At 42.4% G+C, this 26,031-nt stretch overlaps 1 protein-coding gene across 6 annotated transcripts in view; it reads left to right on the forward strand.

The window, feature by feature from the left end:
* The first annotated feature begins 7,884 nt into the window (after nt 1-7,884).
* Nucleotides 7,885-26,031, forward strand: part of Creb1 (cAMP responsive element binding protein 1) — a 61,556-nt gene continuing 43,409 nt past the window's right edge. For 2 of the 6 annotated variants that reach the window (XM_036173124.1, XM_036173129.1), the window contains exons 1-2: nt 7,885-8,114; nt 25,856-25,976. In XM_036173124.1, coding sequence (XP_036029017.1) covers nt 25,863-25,976 — 114 coding nt within the window. In that variant the 5' untranslated portion in view covers nt 7,885-8,114; nt 25,856-25,862. Of the gene's footprint in view, nt 8,115-25,432; nt 25,664-25,855; nt 25,977-26,031 lie in introns of all 6 variants that reach the window. The other 4 variants (XM_036173125.1, XM_036173126.1, XM_036173127.1 and 1 more) reach the window with 4 other exon arrangements.

The raw sequence follows: 26,031 nt of genomic DNA on the forward strand, positions 1-26,031 counted from the left end.
GCCCCATATGTTTGGCTGCTTCGTTCCTAGTTGGTGGAACTGTTTAGGGAGGATTAGAGGGTGGCCTTATTGGAGGAGGTGTCTCACTGGGTAGGCTTTGAAAAGCCCATACAATTCCCAGTTAGCTTGTTTTCTCTCCTCTCTCTCTTTCTATCTCTCTGCCTCATGGTTGTTGTCTCAACATGTATGTTCTCTGTGGTTGTTTATATAAGAATAGACCTCATAGGCTCCTATATTTAAATGCTTAATTATAAGGGAGTGGCACTATTTGAAAAGAACTAGGAGGTGTGGCCTTGTTGGAGGAAGTGTGTCACTGGGGGGTGGGCTTTGAGATTTAAAAGCCCAAACCAGGCCCAGTGTCTTTCTTCCTTCTGCTTGCAGATCTTAATGAAGAACTTTCAGCTTCCTCTCTAGCGCCATGCCTGCCTGCATGTCATCATGTTTCCCATCATGATAATAGACCAAACCTCTGAAACTGTAAGCAAGCCCCAGTTAAACCCTTTGTTTGATAAGAGTTGCTGTGGTCATGGTGTCACTTCACAGCAATGGAACAGTAACTAAGACTCTCAGCTACTGCTCCAATACCATGCCTGCCTGCCTGCCTGCTGCCATATTCTTCACCATGATGGTCATGGACTCTACTGGTCTCTGGAACTATGAGCCCAAATTAAATACTTTCTCTTATAAGTTGCCTTTGTCATGGTGTCTCTTAAACTCAATAAAAAGGTAACTAAGGCATTGTACATATAAGAGGCAACAGTGAATTATGTGATTTACTATTCAGTAGTGAAGACATTTGGGCCATTCATGGTGTTGAGGCTCTTAAAGAAAAATATTTAAGATTCAATTGTCATATTAAGACTTAAGGAAATCTTACTAAATAAATATCCCTTAAATTACATATTTCACTTCATTTTGATTGTGGACTAACCAAGGAAATAATGCTAGACTTGTAACAGGCAAGTTGCAAATTTGTTTGACAACATATAGAGTATTTGTTATGTCAAGGAATGGTTCCAAATATTGGCTTTTAGAATTTTAGCAGGGGACTACTCATCATTAAACATAAAACATAGTAAGTTAAAAGTGTGTTTGATGTCACATCCCATTAGAGAGAGAAAAAGAGAGAGAGAGAGAGAGAGAGAGAGAGAGAGAGAGAGAGAGAGAGAACAAGGCAAAGGGATTCCAGAAAACTGATGTGAGGGTACATGGGGTGTCAAGTTGCAATTTTAATTTGTATGAGAAAGTAAGAACCTCAGACCTGCTCAGTGGAAAGATGTGAAGGCTAGAACAGTGTTGGCTCTTTGAGTAAAGGAACAGCACAAGGCATCAAAAGCAGGAAGGGAGGGATGGCATGACCGGTTTCCTAAGATGCTTTGTAACAATCCAGCAAAGAATGGTTAGTATGGACCAGGCTCACTTGTACTGGAGAGTCAGACTGGAGATAGATTTTTCAGGTACCAATGAGGTTCCCTGCTGGAATGGATGTGGGATAAAGAAGGACTCTATGAATCAGGCCAACGTTTTAACTTCCCTAATTAACATGGGGAAGACTGTAGCTGTCTGGTGGGAACAAAGCCATCTATTTTGGATGGATTGAGTTTGAAGTCTGGTAGTCATTTGTTCCACCTTACAATGTCACAGCCTTGCTTGTGGCTCTCTAGGGCCTTTGACTACTTACTGTCCCACTGCTCCTGGACAACTGACCCCAGGCTGTAGACCCAACAGCACTCTGCCTCGTGACCAGGCGACACATCTTTGAAGAGTTGAACATGCACACGATATGGAAGTATGTGTGCGTTACTGAGATGCAGGGAGAGTGGTGTCAGCATGCCTTTGACTGAATCTTGACCTCTCCTTTTCTCCTGTTTCCTGAGATTCTGCTCTCTAAGAAAATAGTACAGGCACTTTTGCCTCAGGTCTGCCTTCTGGGAGAACATGAGCTAAGGCAACATCTAAGTGGATATGTGGGGAGGAAGCTGTTTAAATGAGTCTCAGTTTGGAAGAGTGATTTAGGACCATGAAAATTTGTGTATTGTGAATTAGATACTAGGAGACATTACGGTCAGTGGAGATCAGACCATCACGATACTGGTTGAAAGCCACAAAGGAATGAACAAAAACAGACAGAAGATTTTGGTCCCCGGGAGAGCAGAGACAATCAGATCTATTCACTGCTGTCACTCCGATGTCTAGAAAAGCACATGGCACAAAGCTGGTGCTCACCAGAAAATCTTAGGTTGAATGAAGTAGATCATCGGAGCCTTGGGGTTAGCTAGGAAAGGAAATCAGGTCATAAGAAGTAACGAACCTCCACAAGCAGGTTCAAGGAACTTGAACCCTGTGAAGGTGAAAAGTAGTCTAACAGTAGCAACCAAAGAGGAAATAACAGAAAAAGGAAGCTGTGGTCAGAGAACAGTTCTCAAGCACCCTTTCTGCTTGAAGCCTTTTACACTTGTTTCATGGGATGGCCCCCACCTGTGCCTCCTTGAAGATACTGCATCTTTTATACTGTGTCAAGTTATATCCACGTGGCCTACTTCCATCTCTTTCTGCATCCCCAGTATGGACCCTACCTTCCAATAGAGACTGAATTTGAAGAAATGGAGGTGACTTCAAGTCCCAGAAACACCAACCGTGTGTTTGAGAGTTTGGCACTCCTGGTTTATAGCTACGGTGTAGAGACTGAAGCTAAAGCGAGGTGTACATTAGAAGGCTGGGTTTCAAACTAAGATTAGGCCCGAGTACAGCCAAATAACTTGTGTTGAATAAATAGATACGAATGAGCAAAGTTATGTGGGTGAAGAGGCCACTGGATAGAAAACAGGACTTGAGTCCCACTGTCTGGTATTATGGTTTGGGCGCAAACGACAAAACAGGCCTGCTGTTAGAATGCACTTTAGAATTGGCAAATGTGGGGAGCAAATAAGGTCTAAAGAAGGTCAGTGTGAATGAAAGGGAAAAGAGAACACAAAAACAAGTTTAAACGTTTTAGCACACTTTCCATTGATGCTCTAAACATTGCCCCAAACCAACTTGGAGCGGAAGGGTTTATTCAGCTTACAATTCCTAGGTCACAGCTCAACAAAGAGAAGGCAGGGTAGGACTTCAAGGCAGGGACTGAAGCAGAGGCCACAGAGGAATGTTGCTTAATGGCTTGCTCTCCATGGCTTGTTCAGGTTCCTTTTTTATACACTCCAGGGCCACTTGACCAGGGTTGGAACTGTCTACAGTGCCTCCCTCCCCCTATTCAATCATTACTCAAGAAAATGCTCCCTAGACTTGCCTGTATGCCAGTCTATAGAACCGTTTTCTAAGTTGAAGTTCCCTCTTTCCAGATGATCCTAGCTTGTGCCAAGTTGACAATAATAATAATGATGACGATGATGATGATGAGTACAGAGGGTAATATATGACATGGATAGACAATTCTAAGATGTTAGTATCATATATAAAGCCAGAGTAAGAAAAACAGCAGGACGATAACAAACCTAGTTTTTCTTTGTTTTTTGCCGGAGCTGAGGACCGAACACCAGGGCCCTGCGCTTGCTAGGCAAGCGCTCTACCACTGAGCTAAATCCCCAACCCCACAAACCCAGTTTTAAAAAACGGTATTTGACATAAGGACAGTGATCTAAAACTAGTAGTAGCCAACATTTTTATGACTTCAAGACGTGTGAAACACTGCTCTTCGTACACTTCACATTTATTTCGCCATTTCATCACAACAGCATTATCAGGTAGGTGCTGTTTTCCTTGTTTTACAGAGGGGGATACTGAGTCACAAGAGTAAGCCATTTGCCTAGAGTCATTAGCTAAGTGGCTGAGCTAGTACAATGAATGAAATGTTTGTGCTTCTGCTGAAATCCCACCCATCAACATGTTGGTGGGGCTTTTGGAGGTAAATGGGTGATGATAGCAGAGCCTATAAGAATGTGGTACCTACTTTGCTTCTCTGTGGTTGTGCTAAAGTGCTGAGCTAAAGCAATTTGGGCAGGGAAGGTTTTATTTTTTATTTTTATTTTTTATGTTTTTTCCTGAGACAGGGTTTCTCTGTGTAGCTTTGCACCTTTCCTGGATCTCGCTCTGTAGACTAGGCTGGCCTTGAACTTACAAAGACCCACCTGCTTCTGCCTCCCAAGTGCTGGGATTAAAGGCGTGTGCCACCACCACCCAGCTGGGTTTATTTCATTTTACAGCTTCCAGCCCATCATAATCAAAGGGAGCTAAGGCAGGAAGCTGGAGGGGGAGGCGGAAGCAGAGACAATGCAGGAATGCTGCTGCATACTGGCTTGCTCTGCATGACTTGCTCAGCTTGCCTTCTTCTACAACCTAGGACCATCTGCCCAGGGGTGGCACCAACCACAGTGGGCTGGCGCTCCCACACCAATCATTAAATAAAAATATGCCCCAAGAGCATGCCCACAGATCTGTCTGATGGAGGCAATTCCTCAACTGAGATTCTTTCTTCCTGGGTATGTCTAGGTTTGTGTTGTTGGTAAAAAACTAACCAGGATATATCCTTAAAGATTTATTTAGTGTATCTTTGGCTGCATATATGTATGTATGTGCACCACGTGGTGCCCATGGAGGCTAGAAGAGAGTGAGGAGTGGATGAAGTCCTGAGTGCGAGCACAGCCATGTCAAGGATACCAAAGCCTCAAACCCATGGGAACAGCAAGGCCTTCCCTTTGTTCCAAGTATGGATATTCCTTGTCCTTTAGCTTAGGCCAGAACACACATAAAGTACCTACTGCAGCGCCCTCATCCCCCACGCCTGCAGCCTCAGACTGCTCCCCTGCTGGCTCCTCTTTTGTGTTACATATAATAAACACGCTGTTCCCCAGCTGTTGGTGGTGCCTCTCCATCCAAGTGCAAGGCCTAGCCCATCCCAGTGTTACTTGTGCCTGCCATTTCTTCATTCTCTGTTGCTCCACACAGGTCAACTCTAAAGCCATGCAGGGTTAGGTAGAAGATGGCAGCAGATGCCCCAGAACTGGAGTTACAGGCTGCTGCAGGCTGCCAGGTGGGTACTGGCAATAAACCTAGTTCCTTTGCAAGCACACTCAATCGCTGGCCCATCTTTCCACCCAGTGGGTACCCTTAAAAAAGGAACCCACGAGTTCTCGATCGCTTTTTCACCTTGTGAGGCTGCAAGGAGAAAATGGCCATTTGCACCCCAGAAAAGAGATAGTTTCAGAGCCTGGCCATACTGGTCGTCTGCTCTCAGACTTCCAGATTCCAGAATTGGAAGAAACTTGTTTGCAAACCACTAAATCTCAATGCTTTTACAACCCAAATTCACTAAGAATAGGATTTGAAACCAAAGGTGTTTTATATATATATATATATATATATATATATATATATATATATATATATATATATATATATATATATATATATATATATATATTAGTCTGGAACCACACAGAAATCCAGTTTGTTCAATAAGTATTTAATGAGCACTGCTATATTCTAGATATCACATTGCTAGGGATGGGAAGGAAGAAAAGCAGGCAGTACACACATTACAAGGAAAATGGACAAATAAATGACAGCTATGACAAATCAGAAAAGAAAGTGACAGATTACAGCTTGACAAGAGTATTCTGGGAAAAGGGGACAGCAAGTGCAAACCCCCTGAGGTCAGAGCCTGCCCTAGAAGGGAATGGGGAAGAAGAGCCCAAGAAACAGACTAGTTAACATGGCTGGAGAACAGAGAGTAAAGGAGGCAGCTGAAGAAGGTGGGAGAGACAAGAAGTCCGGATAACGGAGCTTTAGCCGGTGTATACCAAGCAAAACGAAAGCATGGAAGGGCTTTGGGAAGGACAGTGACCTGACTGGATCTGTGACCTTACAGTTCATTTGGCAGCAGAGTGGTAAACAGACTGGAGTGAGGCAAGAGCAGTTTTGGAGAATGCGGACAGTGGCCACTGCAGGACTACAAGCAAGACAGGAAGGCAGCTTAGCGGAGTGGCGGTAAAGAAATGGCGGAAGACATAGCGACAGAGGTCATACACCCTCATCTTCAGGAAGCAGACAATCCAGGCGACCCTAACTCGTATCGGGAGTGTGCTATGTTTCTAGAGTATCTGAATGGTTGTCGCGACCCTTTACTGAGCTAAGGACCATGGGAAGGAGGTTAGGAAGGACTGTTGAGTACAGCTGACTACTCTGGTCATCCATCCATGTGGACCCGCAGCAGGGGGGCTGCTGCAAAAAATGAATTTGGAGTTCCGGGGCAAGGCTTAATGAGAACCGGAGCTCCGAGAGAGGGCGTGGCAGAAGAGGATGAATCCATCCAGGAAAAGGGACTTTCGGGGGACTCTCTGAGCTCAGGGCTCAGATGATTCCAGCCCAGGAGAAGCTGGTTGCTGAAAAGTAGGGGTAAGGGGAACACTGGCAGGAGAAGAGCCAGGAGTGTATCTGGAAGACGCCCAACAAGGTCAAATGCTGGGATGGCCTTCTAAAAGGAAGACGGAAAACTAGATAGACCGGAAGAATGTGACTCTTTAGAGCCACTGAAAATGGGATAGTAAGGGACCGGCAGAGCGCCGAGAGGGACCGAGGGGAGAAGCTTTTTTACATTATTTATTTACTTATTGGCCACATATATTACTACTGTGTATTATGGTGTAGGAAGCCTTTTTACATTATTTATTTACTTATTGGCCACATATACTACTACTACTGTGTACTATGGTGTAAGTGCTGAGGTCAAACGGCAATTTATGGGCGTGGGCTCTCTCCTGCCAGGTGGGTTCAGGCAAGTGATCCCAGATTAACAGGCTCGGTGGCAAGGGCCTTTATCCATCTCACCGGTCCCAGGAGAATATTTTCAAAGAAAGGAAGAGGCATTAGCATGTTTACAGTTCTGGTTAGAAGCAAAAGGAAAACCAAGATACTCTTCAGCGGCAACGTCCCTGGGAAAGCAGGAAAGGATAGGACACAGAACCGAAGCAAACTCAGGTTTGCAAAATGTCAATAAGGGCCAGAGTCCAGCAGGAAGAAACTACAGGGTGAAGACTGAGAGGTTCAACAAAGAGCGGTGGAGAGCTGGTGTTGAGGGGTAACCTCAGAGAGCAGTTGCCGCAGCTTTGAGCCTACGGAAGTCACACTCTGTCAAGTTCCAGGGGTGCAAAGGATGGAAGCCGCGCCACCGCGCCGCAGCTGCACGCCACCGCTGCAGAAATGGCTGAGTAAAGGCAACACAGGATGTTGCCTGAAAAAGAAAAAAAAGAAAAAAAAAAAAAAAAAGGCAGGTAGGGTGAGAGTCTATTTTGAGTGTTAACAGCAGCATCGGCCAGAGCAGATCACTTCTCCGGCCTCAGAGGGAGGACAACGTCCCCCAGGGCTTTGGCTGTACCCGCAGCGAAGCTGAATCTCACGCGCCACGTGTTCCGCAGCTTTCATCCCTGCAAAGAACCAGCTCGGCCCGCTGCAGACCGTTCTCTGCAGAGTCCCCTGGCCGGTGGCCGGTATCTGCTTACCCTTCCAGCACCGCCCGAGGGGCTCCGGGCTCCGGGCTCCGGGCTCGCGCGGCACGTCAAAGTTCCCGGGCGGTCTGCATCCGCCGCAGGATCAGACCGCGCGGGGGTTTCCATCAAGTCCCCGCCACCCCGGGAATCCCCCCCATCTGGCCACACACAAACCCCGCTTCCTCCAAATCTCCTCAGCCGGCGTTTTGAAGCCTCCGCACGCCGCACTGAGGTTTGGACCGCTCCTCCAGAGCGGGTCTCAGCCCGCCTACACCTGCCTTCCACCATGCGTCCCTTCGCGGCTCCCGGAAAAGGCCGAAGGCCTTCGTCAGGTTCCGCCGCCAGCGCGTGGGGGCGGGGCCTGTCGAGCGACTCCGGGCCGAGCTCGGCTGTTTCCGTGAGTGGCCGCTGCGCACTCGGCACTGGGCGGCGCTGGCTGGCTCCCTGGCTGCGGCTCCTCAGTCGGCGGCGGCTGCTGCTGCCTGTGGCCCGGGCGGCTGGGAGAAGCGGAGTGTTGGTGAGTGACGCGGCGGAGGTGTAGTTTGACGCGGTGTGTTACGTGGGGGAGAGAATAAAACTCCAGCGAGATCCGGGCCGCGAACGAAAGCAGTGACGGAGGAGCTTGTACCACCGGTAAGAGGAGCAGGAGGAGGAGGCAGGAGCCGGAGAGAGCCGGGGGGACGGAGGGGGGCCGGGGAGGCGCCGGACACCCGCGCCCGGGGCCTTCCCCTCGCAGGAGGGGCCGCGGTAAAGATGGAGCCTCCGCCCGAGCCCCACAACACCGCCGCCGCTCGCAGCGAACAAAGAATAATGGCGGCGGACTGGAGCCAGCGGCGGCCGGGCGGCAGCGACTCTGCCTTGCAGCCAGCGGCGGCGCTCATGGCGGGGGGCGGCCGGGGCGGGGTGCGAGCGAGCGGGCGGCCGGGCGGGCGGGCAGGCGAGCAAGCAAGCAGCCGGCCGGCCGGCCGGCCGCGGCAAGCTGGCGCCCGCGTTCCCGCCGCCCGGCCGGGCCATGCGCGGAGCCGGAGCCGGAGCGGAGTGCAGCCGCCCCGGGGGAGGCCGCCCGCCCGCCGCCGCCCGCCCGCCCGCCCGCTCGCTCGCTCGTTCGCCCCGGCTGTGCCGGGCTGGCCGCCCGGGCCGCCGCCTGGGTGCCCGTGGGGGGTGGAGGAGGAGGAGGAGGAGGAGGAGGAAGAAGAAGAAGGCGACAGTGGAGGGCAGAGGAGGTGAAGGTGCTCTCCCTGCCGCCTTCGCGGCGGTGCCGGCTCGGCGAGCGGCGGACGAGCCGCAGCGTCCGACCGACCTGCTTTTCCTCTCCGCTCTTTGTGCAATAAAGTTCGAAACCCAAGGTTTTCTCTGGTGCTGTATTTCATTCGTGCCCCTCTCTCTCCCCTGCTCCCACGCGGTTGGAGAAAATGCTGCTTTCTGCCCTTGGCTGCTCGAAAGGGGGGATTTTTGACTATGTCCCTCACCCCTCGGTTTTGAAGATGAAGAATTAAGAAACACACAACAACAAAAACAACTACTCAGTAGTCATGGAAATGCGTTCTTTTGGGAAGGAAAAGGGGTGCTGAGAAAACATATTTGTAATAACTTTTTACAGAAACTGTTGGGATCTTGTAAAAGGGAAGCTGGGGTTTGAAAACAGTTTCGGTTTTAACTCTTTTCAATAAGATAATAATCACTTGAAGTCAATCATTCTGAAACCCTTCTTAGAAACGAATATTAGCCGAGGTACTTTTTGTTTTATATCATTGGGGGGGGGAAGCAGTCTTGCCAAGGTTTTTTGAGTCATCGGATGTCCCCTTAATCTTGCTCACTCACTACCATGTTCCTCACACACTTCTGTCTAAACTTTAATGGAAGATTGATAGAATTCTCACTCTATAGTCATTGAAACTGTCCATTATTTATGTATTATGCAGTGGGTAATCCCAGTCTGAGGTTGGTCACAGTTTAAGCCAGCGGAGGTTGGGGGTTCCTTTCCTTCACCTACAATATTGGCAAAGGGGGCTGTCAAAAAGTCATCGACACATTAAATATTGAAAGATATTTTCAAAGAGCATTGCAGTGTGACCTATTTAAAGCTGCCGTGTTTTCTCAAAAGTTACAGTTTGATTCTAGGCTCAGTTTGTATCACATCTGCCTTCTAAAGGTTTAGCAGAAGATACTTTGGGGCCATCTGTTAAAATCTTGTGCACCCAGTGATCATTTTCCAACTTAAAAGCAAAGCCCCAAATCATTATTTTCGTTGTTTTGAAAGATTCACAGTTTGTTTTTAAAGCAACAAGTTACTCTACAATTGAATTGTGATTGATGCATACAAGGGTTTTGGTTAGGAATAAACTGATTAACAATAGAATCATTGTGTTTGATTTTCCTGTGTGTCAGTAAGAACTCTGAAACTTTGTTGCATTGCTTGTCTTTAGCATTTCAGCAATTTGCCATTGTCAAGAAAATTAAGATGCACTAGAGATAATGTTGCCATAGGATTGAGAAGACAGTTTTCCACACCGTGAAATTTTATACATGGTGATAATAATAAAATAGTTTTTCCCAGAGATTTTTCTACAAGCCAGTAGAGATGATATATGAAGATGAATTTTTTTCCCTTCTGAGAATAAAAAAAAATTTCCTGATGCGTCCTTTCTTCAGTCTTGACCAAAAGATATTTTAAACTTTATGGAGAATCAAACTGGTTCTCAGCAATTGCAAGTAAAACTTGGAACACTTTTTGTTTACATTAATTTTCAAGCATTCACCTGGAACCTGGCACTAAATTGTAATTCTCCCAGGGACCAGTAAAAATTACAGCGGTGTCTGTTTTCTTCTTCCTGCTTGCTCGCTTTTATTTATTTATCTGTTTGTTTATGGACGGACCTGTGCATTTAGAAAGCTAATGAATTATTTGAAAGACTTTATCTAGTGGATACTAAATGAACATAACTAGTGTTAATCACTTTTGAACAAAATTTCAGATAATCAAGAGCCCTAAGAAACAGAAACCTGATACACAAATTTCCTTTTTCCACTTTCAGAAACTCATTTATCAGCTCTAAATTAGGAGAAGTTTTAGTTTTCTAGAAAAGTAACAGTGTCTCTCCTAAGGCATTTGTTTTTGTTGGTTGTGAGTAGTTGTGTGTTTTGTTTTGTTTTTTGTTTTTTGTTTTTTGTTTTTTTTGAGCTGAGGATCGAACCTAGGGCCTTGCGCTTGCTAGGTGAGCTAAATCCCCAACCCCCTGTGTTTTTTTTTTTTTTAGTCTCACCTTCTATTCCCTATTTTTAAACAGCTGAGAACATTGTTTACTTGTGACAATGCTTAGGCTATGTCACTGAAAAGTAAAATGTTAATTCTGTAAACAGGTAGACTGGCAGATACAGCCATATAAAATTTCCGGTTACACATTCATGTAACCATCTTTCTTGCCACTTTACTTCATCACTGGCTTCTGTATTTTGAATAGTTAGAGCTCAAGTCCGAGCTTAAGAGCATAGCAGATAATATCAGAAAATAGATAATTACAGCAGTTAGTGCCTTGTGCATGTGTGAACTTGACTATACTGTTGTAACACTTGACTGCAGTCCACAGTGATTTGAATGTTCAACACTTGCTGTGACAGACAGTGTCGTGAAAGAGCATCTATCTGGTTTGGAAACATGACAAGTCTGCTCTGAATCCCAGCATTGCCCGTCTTCACGTGCCTGCGACTGGGAATTTTGTGACCAAGGGAAAGTGTCTACTTTCTCTGCCTCAGCTTCCTCATTTGTACAATTAGAAGAACAGCATGTACTTCTGGTCTTCTTAGATAAATAGAAAGTACTTTTTTTTCTCCTAATGTGGGCCTGCAGCAAATTTGAGGCCTTCTACAGGTGTCTTAATCTCTCCAGACTTTCTGTGTTTAGTACACTGGGCCAGAAAAGTTCCTCAAATCCAGTGAGGAATTTCACTGTCTTTACTCTCAAGGAACTGTTGGGAGCAGTTATTTATCATTAGAAAACAATCAAAGGAAAGAGAACACTCTTGATGAAGTAAAAAGGAGCCCCCCCCTTTTTTGTATTTTCAGTTTTGTTTTTTAAATTAATTATTCAGATGGTTATAGTACAAAGCATAAAGTATAACAAAATATTTGCCTCTATTCTCTTATCCACTGTTGCCCACATGTCTGCAGAAACACTATCCGTATACAAGTAAATATGCATTTGTATCTCCCACTTTATACAAATAATAGCACAAAATACAGACCGTCTTAAAATCTCTGTTCTCCCTTACCTGTCTGTCCCTCTGACACTTGTTTCCCAGGCTAATTATAAAACTTAGCAATTGGTTTGTATAAGCACACAAAGGGCTTTTTAAAAGATCCTTACATTTTACTTATATATGTGTATGGTTGATTGTATGAATGGGCACTGTGCATGTGCAGGAGCCTGAGATGGTCAGAAGAGAACATTGGCCAGTCCCCTGGAACTGGAGTTACAGGCAGTTGTGAGCCACCATGTGGATGTTGGAACCCAACCTGGATCCTCTTCAAGAGCAGTAAGTGCTCTTAACCACTATGGCCATCTCCAGCATGGGCCTTTTTTAAACAGCATTTTTTATATGGATGTGCTTAAATCTGTTAACCTTTTAGTGAACTGATTCTAGGACATACATGACCTTTTAAATTGTAATGCCACCAAGCTTGGTAGTAGTGCAGGCTCATAATCCAGCACCCAGGGGGCAAAGGCAGCTGGATCTCTGAATTCAAGGCCAGCCTGGTCTACAAGTCAAGTAAGTTCTAGCCAGGGCTACCTGATGAAACTTGGTCTCAAACAAATAAACAGAAACTTATTTAAGCAAGAATCATTTGAGTGAAAAATAATGGGGTAGTTTGTGAAAGGAAGTTGGCATTTAAACTGCCTTAGTTTTAGCTGCTTTAGTTAAAAGACGAAGATGGCTCTGGGGACAAGCAAGATGTGTAGGAAGTTAACTCAAAGCGGGAGGTTAGTCTGACTTTGACTTTGCTTCATTACCATCCTGAACTTTGAATTATTATTTTGACCAAAGAAGTATCAGCAGTTTTCTCTTTTGATAAAGTAAGAGTGTTTCATTTAGTCTGGTGTTTTGTTTTGTTTGGAAGGGAGGATGGTTCTTTTCTTTCTGTTCATTTTGGTTGTTTGAGAGAGGGTCTTATTGTGTAGTCTAAGACTTTTCTAGAACTCATTATGTAGCTCAGGTTGGCTTCAAACTTGAAATCATTCAGCCTTAGCTTCTTGTAGCCTTTTGGGTACTGGAATTATAGTACTCTGATGGGTTTTTGTGTTTTAATTATTATTATTATTTAGTGTAATTAATCAGAAAGTTTTGTATTTCTTGCTTAAATAGAAATGAATAGTTTGACTCACGTCTGTCTCCTTAAAATCACACTGTACTATTTTTTTGAAAGCCCCTAGTCCGTCAGCTGGACTAAGTAAGATGCTTTTCAACCCCAGCACAGAACAGATCTCAGTAGCTCCTTGTTTCCCTCTTTGCTCTTCAAAGTAGCATTAAGCTGTAGTGCATTTTATGTATACATGTGACAGATTTCTAAACAGTGCATCCCACTTTTCTTGTTACTTACTAAGTAAAGGTGTCATGGTAGACTTACTTGTTTGTAGGTACAAGGGCTTAAACTGAGAATGAACGTGTTGTGGCCATGCAGGCTGTAGTTTTATAAGACTTACTGCTGCTTGGAGGTTTTCTTAGTATTATAAAATCTTAACATGCTATTTTTAACCACCGCATAATTAAGGTGTGCACAAAGCATTTGTATAGATTTGGTGAGTAAGAATGAAGGCAGATGACTTGTGAGTATTTGCAAGCTATCAGTAAGGTAAATGTTTTTTCGCAGTGTGTTTGAGTTGCTTCCTGGTGTAGAATCAGAGCTCACTGATGTACAACAAACTGATAATGTGAAAATGTTATTTTGTTAGTTCTTTCTTCAGTTCAATGTTTCGTTAGAATTGTGGGGTTCTTTGTTTGTTTGTTTTTATGTTTTTTTTTTTTTGTTTTTTTTTTTCAGACAGGGTTCTTCAGGGTAGCCCTGGCTGTCCTGGAACTTGTACTGTAGACCAGGCCGGCCTTGAATTCTGCTTCCCAAATGTTGCGATTAAAGGCATGACTGGCTTAGAATCATTGTTTTAAAATAAGTATAAGCTTATTAATCTATAAATGTGGGTTTTTGAAATAAAACTTTGAATAAGGGCAGACATTTAGGGTTTTTTTCCCCAACATTCAAAATGCAATTCTTCCCTTAATTTTTGCACACTCTTGTCTCAAGTTATGATTTTGTTTGTCTCATGTTGTTCTCTTTTCTTAATTCTTCTAGACAAATTCATTGAAAAATATGTTTTTATATTTTGTCCAGATTTTTGATTATCTATTGGATTACCTAAAGAAAAAAAATTAACGTCTTTCATATTATCATTCGTTTTTAACAGATAAATATAAAGTTGTAACTCCCCCAATTCATACTATAATTTATTCGCACATTGGACATTCTAGCCATGAAACATTGTCTACATTAAGTACTAAGTACTTAATTCCTGAGGCTGTTTACATAAATCTCCAAACAGTAGTTAGAACTGGCCATATAACTCCTTGAGAGCATTTGCCTATCATGAACAAGGGTTTGATCTAAATAAATTGAAGCAAGGTTTGGTGAGGAGGTAATCTAGGAGATTGACAGAGAATTTTTTTTCTGACAGGAGAAAAGATTGATCCTTAGTTGAAGAATTGTAAGTTGAGTGGGAAGATAAAGTAGCTAAGTAATGACCTGGATGCAGGAGTAAAGGGTGGATCAGAAAGTTAACTGATGTCAGTGGTGACGGAAGGTTTCCTTCCCAAACGCTAATGGGTCTTCTTTGAAACTAGCGTTTGTTCAATCAGTTTTAGTTGTATCCTGATTATTTGCATGTGAGATTCTGGTTGCAATTATGATATAGATATAACAAGCACTGTTTAATTTAGCCAAGATATAATAAAAACATTTTTGAGAAATTTAATTCCCTGCTTGTTTTAGCAATTGACAGGAAGAAACTTGGAGGCATCTTCTTTTCATCACTAAAGTAATAATTATTTCTTATTTGGAAGCATTTATATTCTTCTTAGAGTTTTTCTTTTTTTGTGATTTGTTTGTTTGTTTTGAGACAGAAGTCTCCCTTGTGGCTTGGTTGGCCTGGAACTCATTTTGTGGACCAGGTTGGCCTTGGATCTAGGGATCTATCTACCCACCTTTGCCTCCTGTGCTGAGTGCTGGGATGAAAGGCGTGCCCCACCACCAACAGCTATGATTGCTCTTAAAGGGGTATCATTGTCTTGAATCAGTAAAAGCCTTATAGTTTGCTGCAAATATAAATAGTAATATTCTGCTGTTATGTGTTGCTGTTTATCAGCCTAATTTGTTCATGGAACATTTGGTGGAATATAATCACAAGAAAATGTATTCAAGTAGTTAAGAAAATAATTCCCAGATATTAAGTGAAGATTGTTTAGGTGCTATAAGTAGAAAATCCATATATGTCACCTACCCACAAAGAACTTACAGTACACCCTGTAGGGGTGCTGATGCAAGAACACCTCACTGCTGTCCTGAAGAGCTATGGAGTTTAGAAGAGAAGAAAATTTATGCGGCAAGTCTTGGTGGGCAGGCAGCATTCAAATGGGATATTGAAGAATCTGTAGAAGTAGGCAGCAAAATACACTACAAAATGAGGACAGTGAAGTTCAGTGAATTTGATAATATGCACACATTGGTGAAGAGAGTGTTAGATTAACCGTAGATTGACATTATAAGGAATTCTGAATATGAAGCACAAATTTAATTTTTTTTTTAAAGAAGCAACACACACACACACACACACACACACACACACACAGAGCTGGAAAACGCAATGAATTATTTTAAAATGTAGATTTCTTGACCTCCAGTGAATTGTAAAGGACATCTTGCTTCTTTATCAGCTTTATGAAGTGTTACTGCTATGTATAATTCACCTGTTTGGCAGATACAATTCAGTGGTTTGTAATGTTGTGACCAAAGTCACGGTCAGCCCTAGAACATACTCATTACTTCAGATAGAAACCATCACCCCCTAAGCTCCCTACATAGCAGCCCTAGACAACTGCTAATCTGCTTTGTGCTTTTTAAATTACCTGTTTTGGACATTTCATATGGATAAAATCATGCAATGTATCCTTAATCATGGTGAGCTTCTTACCATAATATTTTCAAAATTCACTCATATAGTATATATCAGTATTAATTTTTATTACCAAGTAATAGTCTATATTATACTCATTATTTACTCATTAGTTCATGGACACTTTTTGACTAAATGATACTAATGTAGACTTTTCACTTACCTTGCATAGGTGTTCAGGAAAGTGTTGAACTGTGTGTTAACCCTGTTGTAGCTGGTGAGGAACTGTCAGATCATTTTCTAAAGTCCTTTATAGATCTTTGAGAAGTATCTATTTAGATCCTTTGCCTGTTTTCAAATTGAATTATCATTCTGGGTATAAAATATAAATATAATTTACATTTTTCTCTCTCCTATCAATTGTCATTTCACTTTCTTTCTTTTTATTACATTTTTTTGACATAGTGTCTCACTATCTAGCTCTGGCTCTCCTGGAACTCACTCTGTAGACCAGGCTGGCCTCAGACTTACAGATACCCACCTGCCTCTGCCTCCCAAGTGCTGGGATTAGAGATATGTGCCACTATGCCCTGCTTCATCACTTCTTTTATAATTTATGTATTTATATTTTATGCATGAGTGCTCTGCATGCATGTAGACCTGTACACCCAGAAGAGAGGGCATCATATTCTATTATAGTAGTGAGCCACCATGTGGTTGCTGGGAATTGAACTCAGGACCTCTGGATGAGCAGCCAATGCTCTTAACCACTGGGCCATCTCTCCAGCCCCGTCAATCACTTTCTTGATATTATTTAAGGCATGAATAGTTTCATTTTTATTTCTAGTTCATCAGTTCTTTTCTTCTTTGTGCTTTCAGAATCTTTTTTTGGGGGGGGAGAAGGGGTTGTTTCTTCGAGACAGGATTTCTCTGTGTAACAGCTCTGGCTCTCCTGGAACTCACTTTGTAGACCAGGCTGGCCTCAGACTTACAGAGATTTGCCTGTCTCTGCCTCCAAAGTGCTGGGATTAAAGATTTCCGCCACCACTGCCTAGCTGAATTATTTTCTTTTCCTTTATTTATTTATTTGTTTGTTTGTTTACTTATTTATTTTTGGGGGGAGCTTTTTGAGACAGGGTTTCTCTGTAGCTTTGGAGGCTGTCCTGGAACTCGCTCTGTAGACCAGGCTGGCCTCAAACTCACAGAGATCCGCCTGCCTCTGCCTCCCAAGTGCTGGGATTACAGGCGTGCGCCACCACCACCCGCCTCCTTTTTTTTTTTTTTTTTTAAATGTCACATTTTCCAAATAAGTCTGAAAGCCCAGCAAACAATACACTGTAATGAAAAACAAGTGGAGTCTGTAATATATGTGGAGCTGTATCCTACCCCCTGCTCTTCTCCATTAACCTTTTTTGGAGTGACTGAAAAAGAAAGTGAAAATGGAGAGCCAAGAAGTGACAGTTTTGAGCATAACAGTCATTGGCTACTTTTTGAGTGAATTTAGGGTGCTAGTGTGGGTGCCGTGTATTACTTAGAAATTATTCTATTTGGGAAATTCAATTTTAAATTTACACATGAGGTGAGTGATAGTGTGGTTGCTTTTAGAAAGACTGAACTGGCCCTTTGGAATGTAAATGTGTACTCACTGTCATAGGAAAGCATTTGTTTTTTGTAGCATTTTCTCTCTGAAAAAGTTTTCAAGGCTCTTGTTTTATTAATTACTGCTAAAGTTTGTCTCTAAGAAGTATCAGTTTTGGTTTATAAATTGATCACTTGGAGGAAATATTCTAGCATAGGTCATGGAAAAATGAATTAATTTCAGTATGTTTTTAGTTAGATCTGTATCAGTAGAGAGGTTACAGTAAGTGCCAGGTCATGTAACCCCGCCCCTCAGTTTCTTATATCCCAGCCTTCATTTCCAGATAGAAGTGTGTGCTTTTAAATGGCTTATTAAATAGTAGTATTTGTTTAGAGGAATATTCATAGGGAGATAGAGCATAAGTTTACTTTATTCTTGTCTCCTTTAATACAGTATTTCATCTCTAAATTGTAAGCTATTTGAGAGGATGTTCTTGTGGATTTTAATCCATTGCCTTTCTGGTTTTTAGCAGAACATCCACATGCAGGAAGCACAGAACACTTCTTTAGTGATTTGCTCTTTGAGGGCCGTAAATTTGAATGGAAGGGTTAACAGTAGTCTTTTAGAGTTGTATGGATTAAAAGAAGCAGACATAGCATGTCTGCTGTAATTGTAGACACTCTCCCACCCCCCCCCCCCCCCCACCCACCCCCACCCTCACACAGCCCTGGGAGGGTTTCTCTGTGAAGCCCTGAAGGCCCTGGAACAAACTCAGAGATCCACTTGCTTCTGCGTGCGTGTGTCTCTCTCTCTCTCTCTCTCTCTCTCTCTCTCTCTCTCTCACTCACACACACACACACACACACACACACACACACACACACGCTCGCGTGCGCACACACTCAAGTTCTGAGATTAAAGGTGTGTACCAAGCCCAGTTTAATTGCAGATTTTTTTTTTTTAACCTAAAGACGAAATTTATTTTTTGTGGTTTAAAAGGGTGTTTTGTATTTTGAGTTTTCATTAATTCTGATGGTTTACATAGTGTTATCGTCCTCTGAAACCTAAGAATGGTATTGAAATTGTGTTGATCAAAATGACTTTTTTGAGAAATCAATATCATGGTAATAAAAAATATGTCTACTTGGAAGGTTAGATTTGATGTTGATTACTTCAAGACTAAAGTTAAAAATCCTGAACGATGTCTTCTCTCGAAACCATACATAAAGAAAAATATTCTGTATAATACTATAGTGGTGAATGCATGTCATTATATATTTGTCCAGATTCACAGTGTGTTACACCAGTAATATACCCTAATGTTAAAAAAAAAAAAGTAAATAAAATAAAATAAAAATTTGTGCCACTGTCTGCATGCCATTTGTCAGCTTTATAGAATATCCATGTCTGTTTTAAATATAGTCTGCAGAGTTCCGGTGTTTACTATACATACAGCTTTCCACCTTTGTAATATTGACGGCTGTGAGGACAGCCCTGAAGCCTGTGAATTCCTTACAGACCTCTCAGCATCTGTAGTTGTCTGTGAGGTCAGAGCTAAAGCCAGGATGTATGTCTTATGACCCCGCCCTAGCATGGAGTCTCACCTCAGGGAGTTCAGTTTCCACTGTCCCACATCTGACATGTAAACATTTCACCAAGAGTGGCATTTCAAGACTTAGTTCAAAATAACCAATATGCTGTTTAAACTTACAGACCTTCTCTGAAAAAACACGTGGACAGTCAGTGTCCATTGACTGTAGTGGTCTCACACAGTCACTTAGGTTTTGCCAACCACATCGAATAGAATACTAAATATTTAACTTCAGGTCATAACTTTGGCGTCCTTACAGTTTGGGAATTGAACTAGTTTATAAAGCAGAACTTAAAATTTAAAGACAGTTTCACTCTCCTTCAACGAGAAAACTACTTTTGTAAAAGTAACTACTTTTTAAAGGTGTATAGTCTTTTTTTTTTTTTTTTTCCTTTTTAAGAAACAAGCTTCCAGGTCCATTTTGTAGCACTTTACATGTAGACACTGTCTAGAGTGTCAGCTTTTGAAAAGGCTCAGTGTAAAAAGCTGTATGAGGTGAGTGTTTGCACAGAAAGTTACTGGGAAGAGGAGGTCTCAAAATGTTGCCATGTGAGGCCAGTGAGGCTCATTGGGTAAAGGTGCTTGCTGCCAAGCCTGATAGTTCAGTAGCTGGAACCTACTAATGGAAGGTGAGAATCCCCACAGAGCTGCTCTCTGACTGCCATACTTGTGCATGCACATGGTAAATAAATGTTTGGGGGTCTTTTTGTTTTTGTTTTTTAAAGGCACTGACACCATCATTAAAAAAAGTTCCTGTTTCAAATGCTGCACAGTTGCAGTTGCTTGCCAGGCAGCACTATCTCTTGGTGACCAGATAGCAGAAAGCTTGTTTTCAGAGCCCTGTGGAGTCTCACTTGAAAGAAAACAAGGCAAGAAAATGTTGACTGTAGTTGAGAAAGAAGATAGGAAATTTGGATTTCTCAGCTTTCTTGTTGGAAAGAACTATATTCTTGATACTCGTAAACGACTGCCGTAAGTCGAACAGTGGTTTGCACAAGTCACATGACACTTTCCCAACTCACTCTTGCTGAGTGCTGCCTTTGGGAACTGTCTTTTCTTAAGCTGTGCTGCATGCTCAGCTTTTTAAAACTGGCTTTCCGATAACATGGTAATTACAAAGCTGCAGTAAACCATAAAATACTGGAATTAAATCGGACTGTATTAAGTAATATTGCAGTGTGTTGCTATTTGCTGTCTCCATTTGGAGTGGTGATTAGGTTATACTGGTGTTTACTGTTGGTACAGATTGTCTATGAAAGTATGAAGCTAAAGCCTTTCTAGAAGGCTTTATTCAAGCATTTATTTAGTCATTCATTCATTTATTTATTTATGAGGGGGTGGGGGTGCAGCAGCAAGAAGAGTGTGTCTCCTCTCCTAGAAGAGGAGTGACAAGGAGTTGTAAACCACCTGGTGTCCTGGGACCTAACTCTGATCGAGGAAGATTAGTAAGCAAACACTTTTAACTGATGAAGCCTCTCTGCAGTCCCTAGAATTAATTTAAGTCATTACATTACAGTCACCTTCATGTTACACGCAACTTTTCTTGTCTTCTGTTATCTAGAGAAGAGACTTAAGTATAGATTTATTCTCTGAAAGGGTTCTTGGTAAGGGTTCAGGAATTTTAGAACAGAATTTAATCAACTTGGTGTAGATAGCTATTTATTTCAGTTGATCTCATTGCCTGTCTTGACTCATTCTTTCAAAATACATATGCTTTGATTTTTTTTTTTTTTTTTTTTTAGAATATAAACAGTGTGACCAAATCTTGGGTTTAGACAGTTGGGGTTAATAAGTATTGAGTTGGGTATGTGTCTAAAATGGTATGCATATGATGACTGAATATGACTTTGTCTTTCCTGGTTTCAATGACGGGATGCTGTATTTACCACCAAGAGACTATTAATAGTCTCAGAAACTTGGAACAGTGCTCGGTTTTGAGTATTGATTACATACATCTCGGTTCTGATAGACTAGACCCATCAAAACAGATGAATGGCAATGTGAATTCAAGGCAGCAACCCGAAGGAAGGTTGCAGGGGTGAAGGTGGAGGAGTGCAGGCAGTGCCGTGTGGTTATTGGCGGTGCAATAACTGGGGCCACACAGAAGCTGAGCTTTTCCTGCTCTTCAGTAACGGTTCAGAGAGAAGTGCGTGAGCAGAGGGGGAAGGATGCACTGGCAAGACTTTCAGCTGCTTCAGAAAACTGAGACCAAGAACAAAAGAACTAGAAATGATTGTATCCTGTGTAAGAGTGGATGTACTTCTGCAGAACGTTTGTGATGTGTTTATGACAACAGAGTTGTAAGGTTTATTTAAAGATTTATCTTTAAGGTGTGTGTGTGTGTGTGTGTGTGTGTGTGTGTGTGTGTGTAAGGAGTGCTGGTACCTGCTGAGATGTGTGTGTATTGTAGGGATGTGCATATAAGTGCAGGTACCTGCTGAGGGGTGTGTGTGTGTGTGTGTGTGTGTGTGTGTGTGTGTGTGTGTGTGTAGGGATGTGCATATAAGTGCAGGTACCTGTTGAGGTGTGTGTGTGTGTGTGTGTGTGTGTAGGGATGTGCATATAAGTGCAGGTACCTGCTAAGGTGTGGGTGTGGGTGTGTATAGGGATGTGCATATAAGTGCAGGTCCCTGCTGAGGCCAGAGGTGTCAGATCCTAGAGTGGAATTAGAGCTGCTGGGAAACAAGCACCGCCCCTCTGAATGAGCAGCACACACTCTTAACTGCTGAGTCATCTCTAACCCCAGTCAGCTTTTAAATTATGTGCCCAAATGTGCCTGTTGCCAGAGCTGCCCTGGAAACTTCGGAGTTCTGTTTATGTGGTTTCCTTAGACCCTGGAGTTTGAAGAGTAGAAGATGAGTTGTGAGCTTGTCCTTGTGCCAGGGAACCGTTTTCTCATTTCTAGTTGAGGTCATTTCCATCTTAACAAACAGCATGCGTGTTCCGTTAGTTGTAAATGCATGTCTTTAAAAGAATTAAATTTGTGAATTTAGGGGCTTGAATAGCCAGGTTATGAGAAGGATGGATCTGTTCACTTTTTTTTTTTTTTTTAAGATTTATTTCATTTTAAATATGTCTGCGTGTGAGACTAGGCATGTTTGTGCAGGTCCTAGCAGAAGCCAGGAGACAGCCTTGGATCCCCTGAAGTTGGAGTTGCAGGTTTTTGTGAGCTGCCTGATGTGGGTGCTGGGAACCAACCTTAGGGCTCTGCAAGAGCAGTCAGTGTGCACTGGGCACTGCTGAACCATCTCCACCCCCTGAAGATGGAGTTGCTTTTCAAAAACATGTAGACTGTTGAGGATCTTAAAGGCTGAGGTTCTTAGGAAAAGAATAAAAATCAGGAAGAAGTGAAGGTTCACAACCTCCTTTTCACTAAGTGTTTGTCAGAGTGGCAGCTTGGCTAGTTTTGATGAGTGTTAATTTGCAGTTCGACAGTTTGTGTTAACTTGCTGTAGACAGACAGGGAGGTAGTGCTGCCAGATTTATTTCTGACTCGGCACACTTCTGTGGGGGTGCTACTTAGGGAATTTAGTGCTACCTTGTTAGGACAGATCCAGTGGTCAGCCTTCATAATATTGACTTATATGCCACACACAGTATTGCCACTGTTTTTACTAGTCCGATTTTCTTAGACACTCCCACCCTCTGACATGGTAGGCATCTTATTGGCCCACTCTCTTGCCCTGCTCCTGCACAGCAGAATGTAAGCACCATAAGGAAAAGTTGTCTTAAGTTTCATTCTATTCTTTGTTTTTCTTAGTAGCTTGAACATTGGTCATGATACAGTGTTTTCATATAAGCATGATGTGTATCGTGTACATAGATAAAATTTAAGACTCTTGTTAGCAAAGTATATTAGTAAAGGGAATTATTTTGTTGTGAATTAGCCCATTGCAGTTTAAACATTCCAAGTCCAGTAACTTTGAGAGTTATGGTTTTAAAAATATGTCTGTGTTTGTGCTGGAGTGGTAGGGATGGCGTTTGGAGGATGACTTTGGAGTCGGTCTTGTTTGTTTTGTTGTTTTGTTCTCCCTTGAGGCTTTCAGGGATCAAACACAGGTTGCCAGGCTTGCATGGCAAGCACCTTTACCTGCTTTGCCTCTGCCCCAGAGGCTAATTTTTATGTTCTTACTTGTTCAAGATCCCACAAATTGTTTCTGATAGGTTAGTCTATGCCTGGACACGACAGTTGGGTTAGTGAAAAAACTGAAGACTCTACACATGTTGCTCCACAGTCTGTTCTCCCCCTACTAGAGGAGGACACACACAAATGATCACACTCCAAATGTCAGCGCAGTACAACTGGCAGATTGCTGTTGTAGTGCCTTCAAGGTGAAAACCAAGAGAAGATGTCTGTTGTGCTTGAGTCCAGGAACCTTCTCATCTGCCATAGTAATTCTTACCAGCACTGTTTGCTTATGAAAGACACTAGTGGTGCTGTTGCCCATTTGGTTGGTGTCTGTTTAAGCTAAAAGTTAACAGTTTAAGGCTGATCCCTACCCTGAATAAGGGTTGGTAGCCATCTGAATGAAGGGGTAATAAAATACTGGCAGTTTAGTTGGGGACTTGTAGCCATTGGAAAAAACTATAGCTTCCAATGAGAAAGAATATTATCGAGTTAGAGGGGGCGGGGGAATAAAGAAAATCATAGCCCTGTCTTGAGTGTCTGTGGCTATAATTAAATTTTCTCATCTTTTATTGTGATTTAGTAATGAATCTTATTTTCTGAACCAAAATCTCATAAAGAAGCCTTACACCTTAATTTAAAGTAAGTAGTCTGAGTGTGTTGTAAATAGAAACAGAAAAGGCGACGCATCTGTAGACTGCCTTTGATGGAATGGTACAGTGAGACTGGGCAGATGGCAGCATAGCTGGGAGAATATGTATGGGTTGAATGGAGTCGTTATAAACGATTGTGTCGATTTTACCTGCAAAGGAGGTATTCCAGTACCCATTGATTGCTCCCGAAAGGACTGCTTTGTACACATGCCATTTCCTCCAGGTCAAAAGCATAGATCATTTGTCTTATTTTTACACAGTATGTTTTTCTTAAAAATCTTAGAGTAAAACTTATGATAATTTAAATTTTCATGAGTGATAATCACCAGGTTATTTCAGGGTTTTCCCCCTTTCGTAAATACAGAGCAGTCAGTCAGCCAAAATGGGTAGTTTTATATAAAAACAAGTGAGATTTGAGAAAATGTCAGTGGGTATCTCCAAATCATTATTGAAATATAGTTTGGGTTCATAGCTCAGAATGTTATTCATGACTTTTGATATTGATGAGCTTTTTTGTCTTTTTCTTATTCTTTTTTTTTTGAGCTGAGGATCGCACCCAGGGCCTTGCGCTTGCTAGGCAAGCGCTCTACCCAACCCTGTTTTGTTTTGTTTTGTTTTCTTTTCTTTTCTTTTTTCTTTTCTTTTCTTTAAGCTGTACAAACACTCTTGAATCCCTAGAAGGAAAAAAATCAACCAGTACTGGTAGTCAAGTCTGTAAAAGGAATACCAGGGCTAGCACCCCACACTCTTTCTTCCCATGCATGCACCCCCACAGCTGTTCTTTTCTGTCTTCTTTAACATGAATGAGTTCCCTTCCATTTAATGTCATTACGTTGTAGACGGGTTTCTTTTTACTGGAGTAATTCTTTTCATAGCCCCCCCCTAAAGATGGTTTTATGGTATTAAAAACCAAATTCGACATCAGATACTCTTGAACTGCATTTTTGTAAACTAAACATTGAGTTTCATACTGACTCATACTTCCACTTCGAATGATTCTGTGGCGTTCATGGCAGTTATTTTTCCCGGTGTCTTGGGAGCTTTATAACTGTTTTAAATAACCACGTTATCAAGTCTGGTGACCTTTTTACTTTGTTGTCTATGTGTTGTAGATGCTGGTACTTCTAACTTTTTATATTAATTTCTGAAGAAACATTTTATCTTCAATTTAAACTATTACTTATAAATAATGATGTGTTAAATATTGGATATATTTTGATAGTATTATATAATGATCATGAGGATGGATGCCAATTTTGATTCTTAGTTTTAGAGTTGTTTGGTAAAGCATTGAGATTTCTCTGTTACGTGAGGGGTGAGTATAGATATTGCTCATAATAAATTCATTTTTGTCTGGTAATATGTAGGCATTGAGTTAGAAGAGGAATACATCAGAAGTATTCCCTTCCCCCACCAAAACAATTCTTTAGAAAGGATTGCTTCCCCAGTTACCTGAAACTGTACTAATCTGCATGTAACTCCTGCTTCTAGGAGCTTTCTCCACTGACTTTGCTGCTGTGAAGTGCCAGGGCACTACACAGATACACAAAACACTTAGCAAAACAGGGTCTAAAATCTACAAGAGTCCAGTATTGATTTATCCAGAGCTTATAATCAAATATATGAAAAGGTGTTTTGCTTCTATGTTGCGCTCTGCCATGGGTGGGGAGTGGAGCCCCAGGACTTTCTCAGTATTTGGAGTCTCTGATTAGGCTCTGGCCTTAATCTTACTACCTTGTTAGCTCCATGTCCCACCACGTGGGCTTCTGACACTTAGGGCTGATTTGCCTTGTTACCATTTATCTGCTAGGGAGTTCTTACAGTTGCTCTGCTTCTTGCTCCGACAGGAGGAAATGCCTAGAGGAGGGATCTGAAGCCAGTATCTCAGACCTGACGCTCGCTCCTGCTTCCTACCCTCTTTCTGAACCTGGCTGGTGCAGCTTGAGAAAATCAGCTTTGTTACCACCTGCCCTCCTCGTTAGTAAAGGAAGAGTCACGAGAGGGACCATTCCTATTTCCTGTTAGGAAGACACACCCAAAGGAAGACTTTGCATTTCTTCATTGTTTGTTTTTTGAAGGTACTAGGGTTTATAGCTTAGCAGATTTGAACAAGTTGAGTAAAAGGTCAGCTCTCTTCTGTTTTAACTAGATTTCTAAGTGCATTTACTAACCTAACCATCACAGACCTATTGATAGCTTGAAGTTTGCCTTTAAAGTCACGCAAGTACAAGGCGCTGTGGTGCTCGTAACACTCTTCCATATTATTGTAGGTAACTAATGACCATGGAGTCTGGAGCAGACAACCAGCAGAGTGGAGATGCTGCTGTGACAGAAGCTGAAAACCAGCAAATGACAGCTCAAGCCCAGCCACAGATTGCCACATTAGCCCAGGTATAAAGTCCACGGAGACTCCAGGCCGTGTCTCTTCCAAGAGAACTTCATTTTT

Source organism: Onychomys torridus, chromosome 23 (assembly GCF_903995425.1).
Source record: "Onychomys torridus chromosome 23, mOncTor1.1, whole genome shotgun sequence".
NCBI classification, from domain to species: domain Eukaryota; kingdom Metazoa; phylum Chordata; class Mammalia; order Rodentia; family Cricetidae; genus Onychomys; species Onychomys torridus.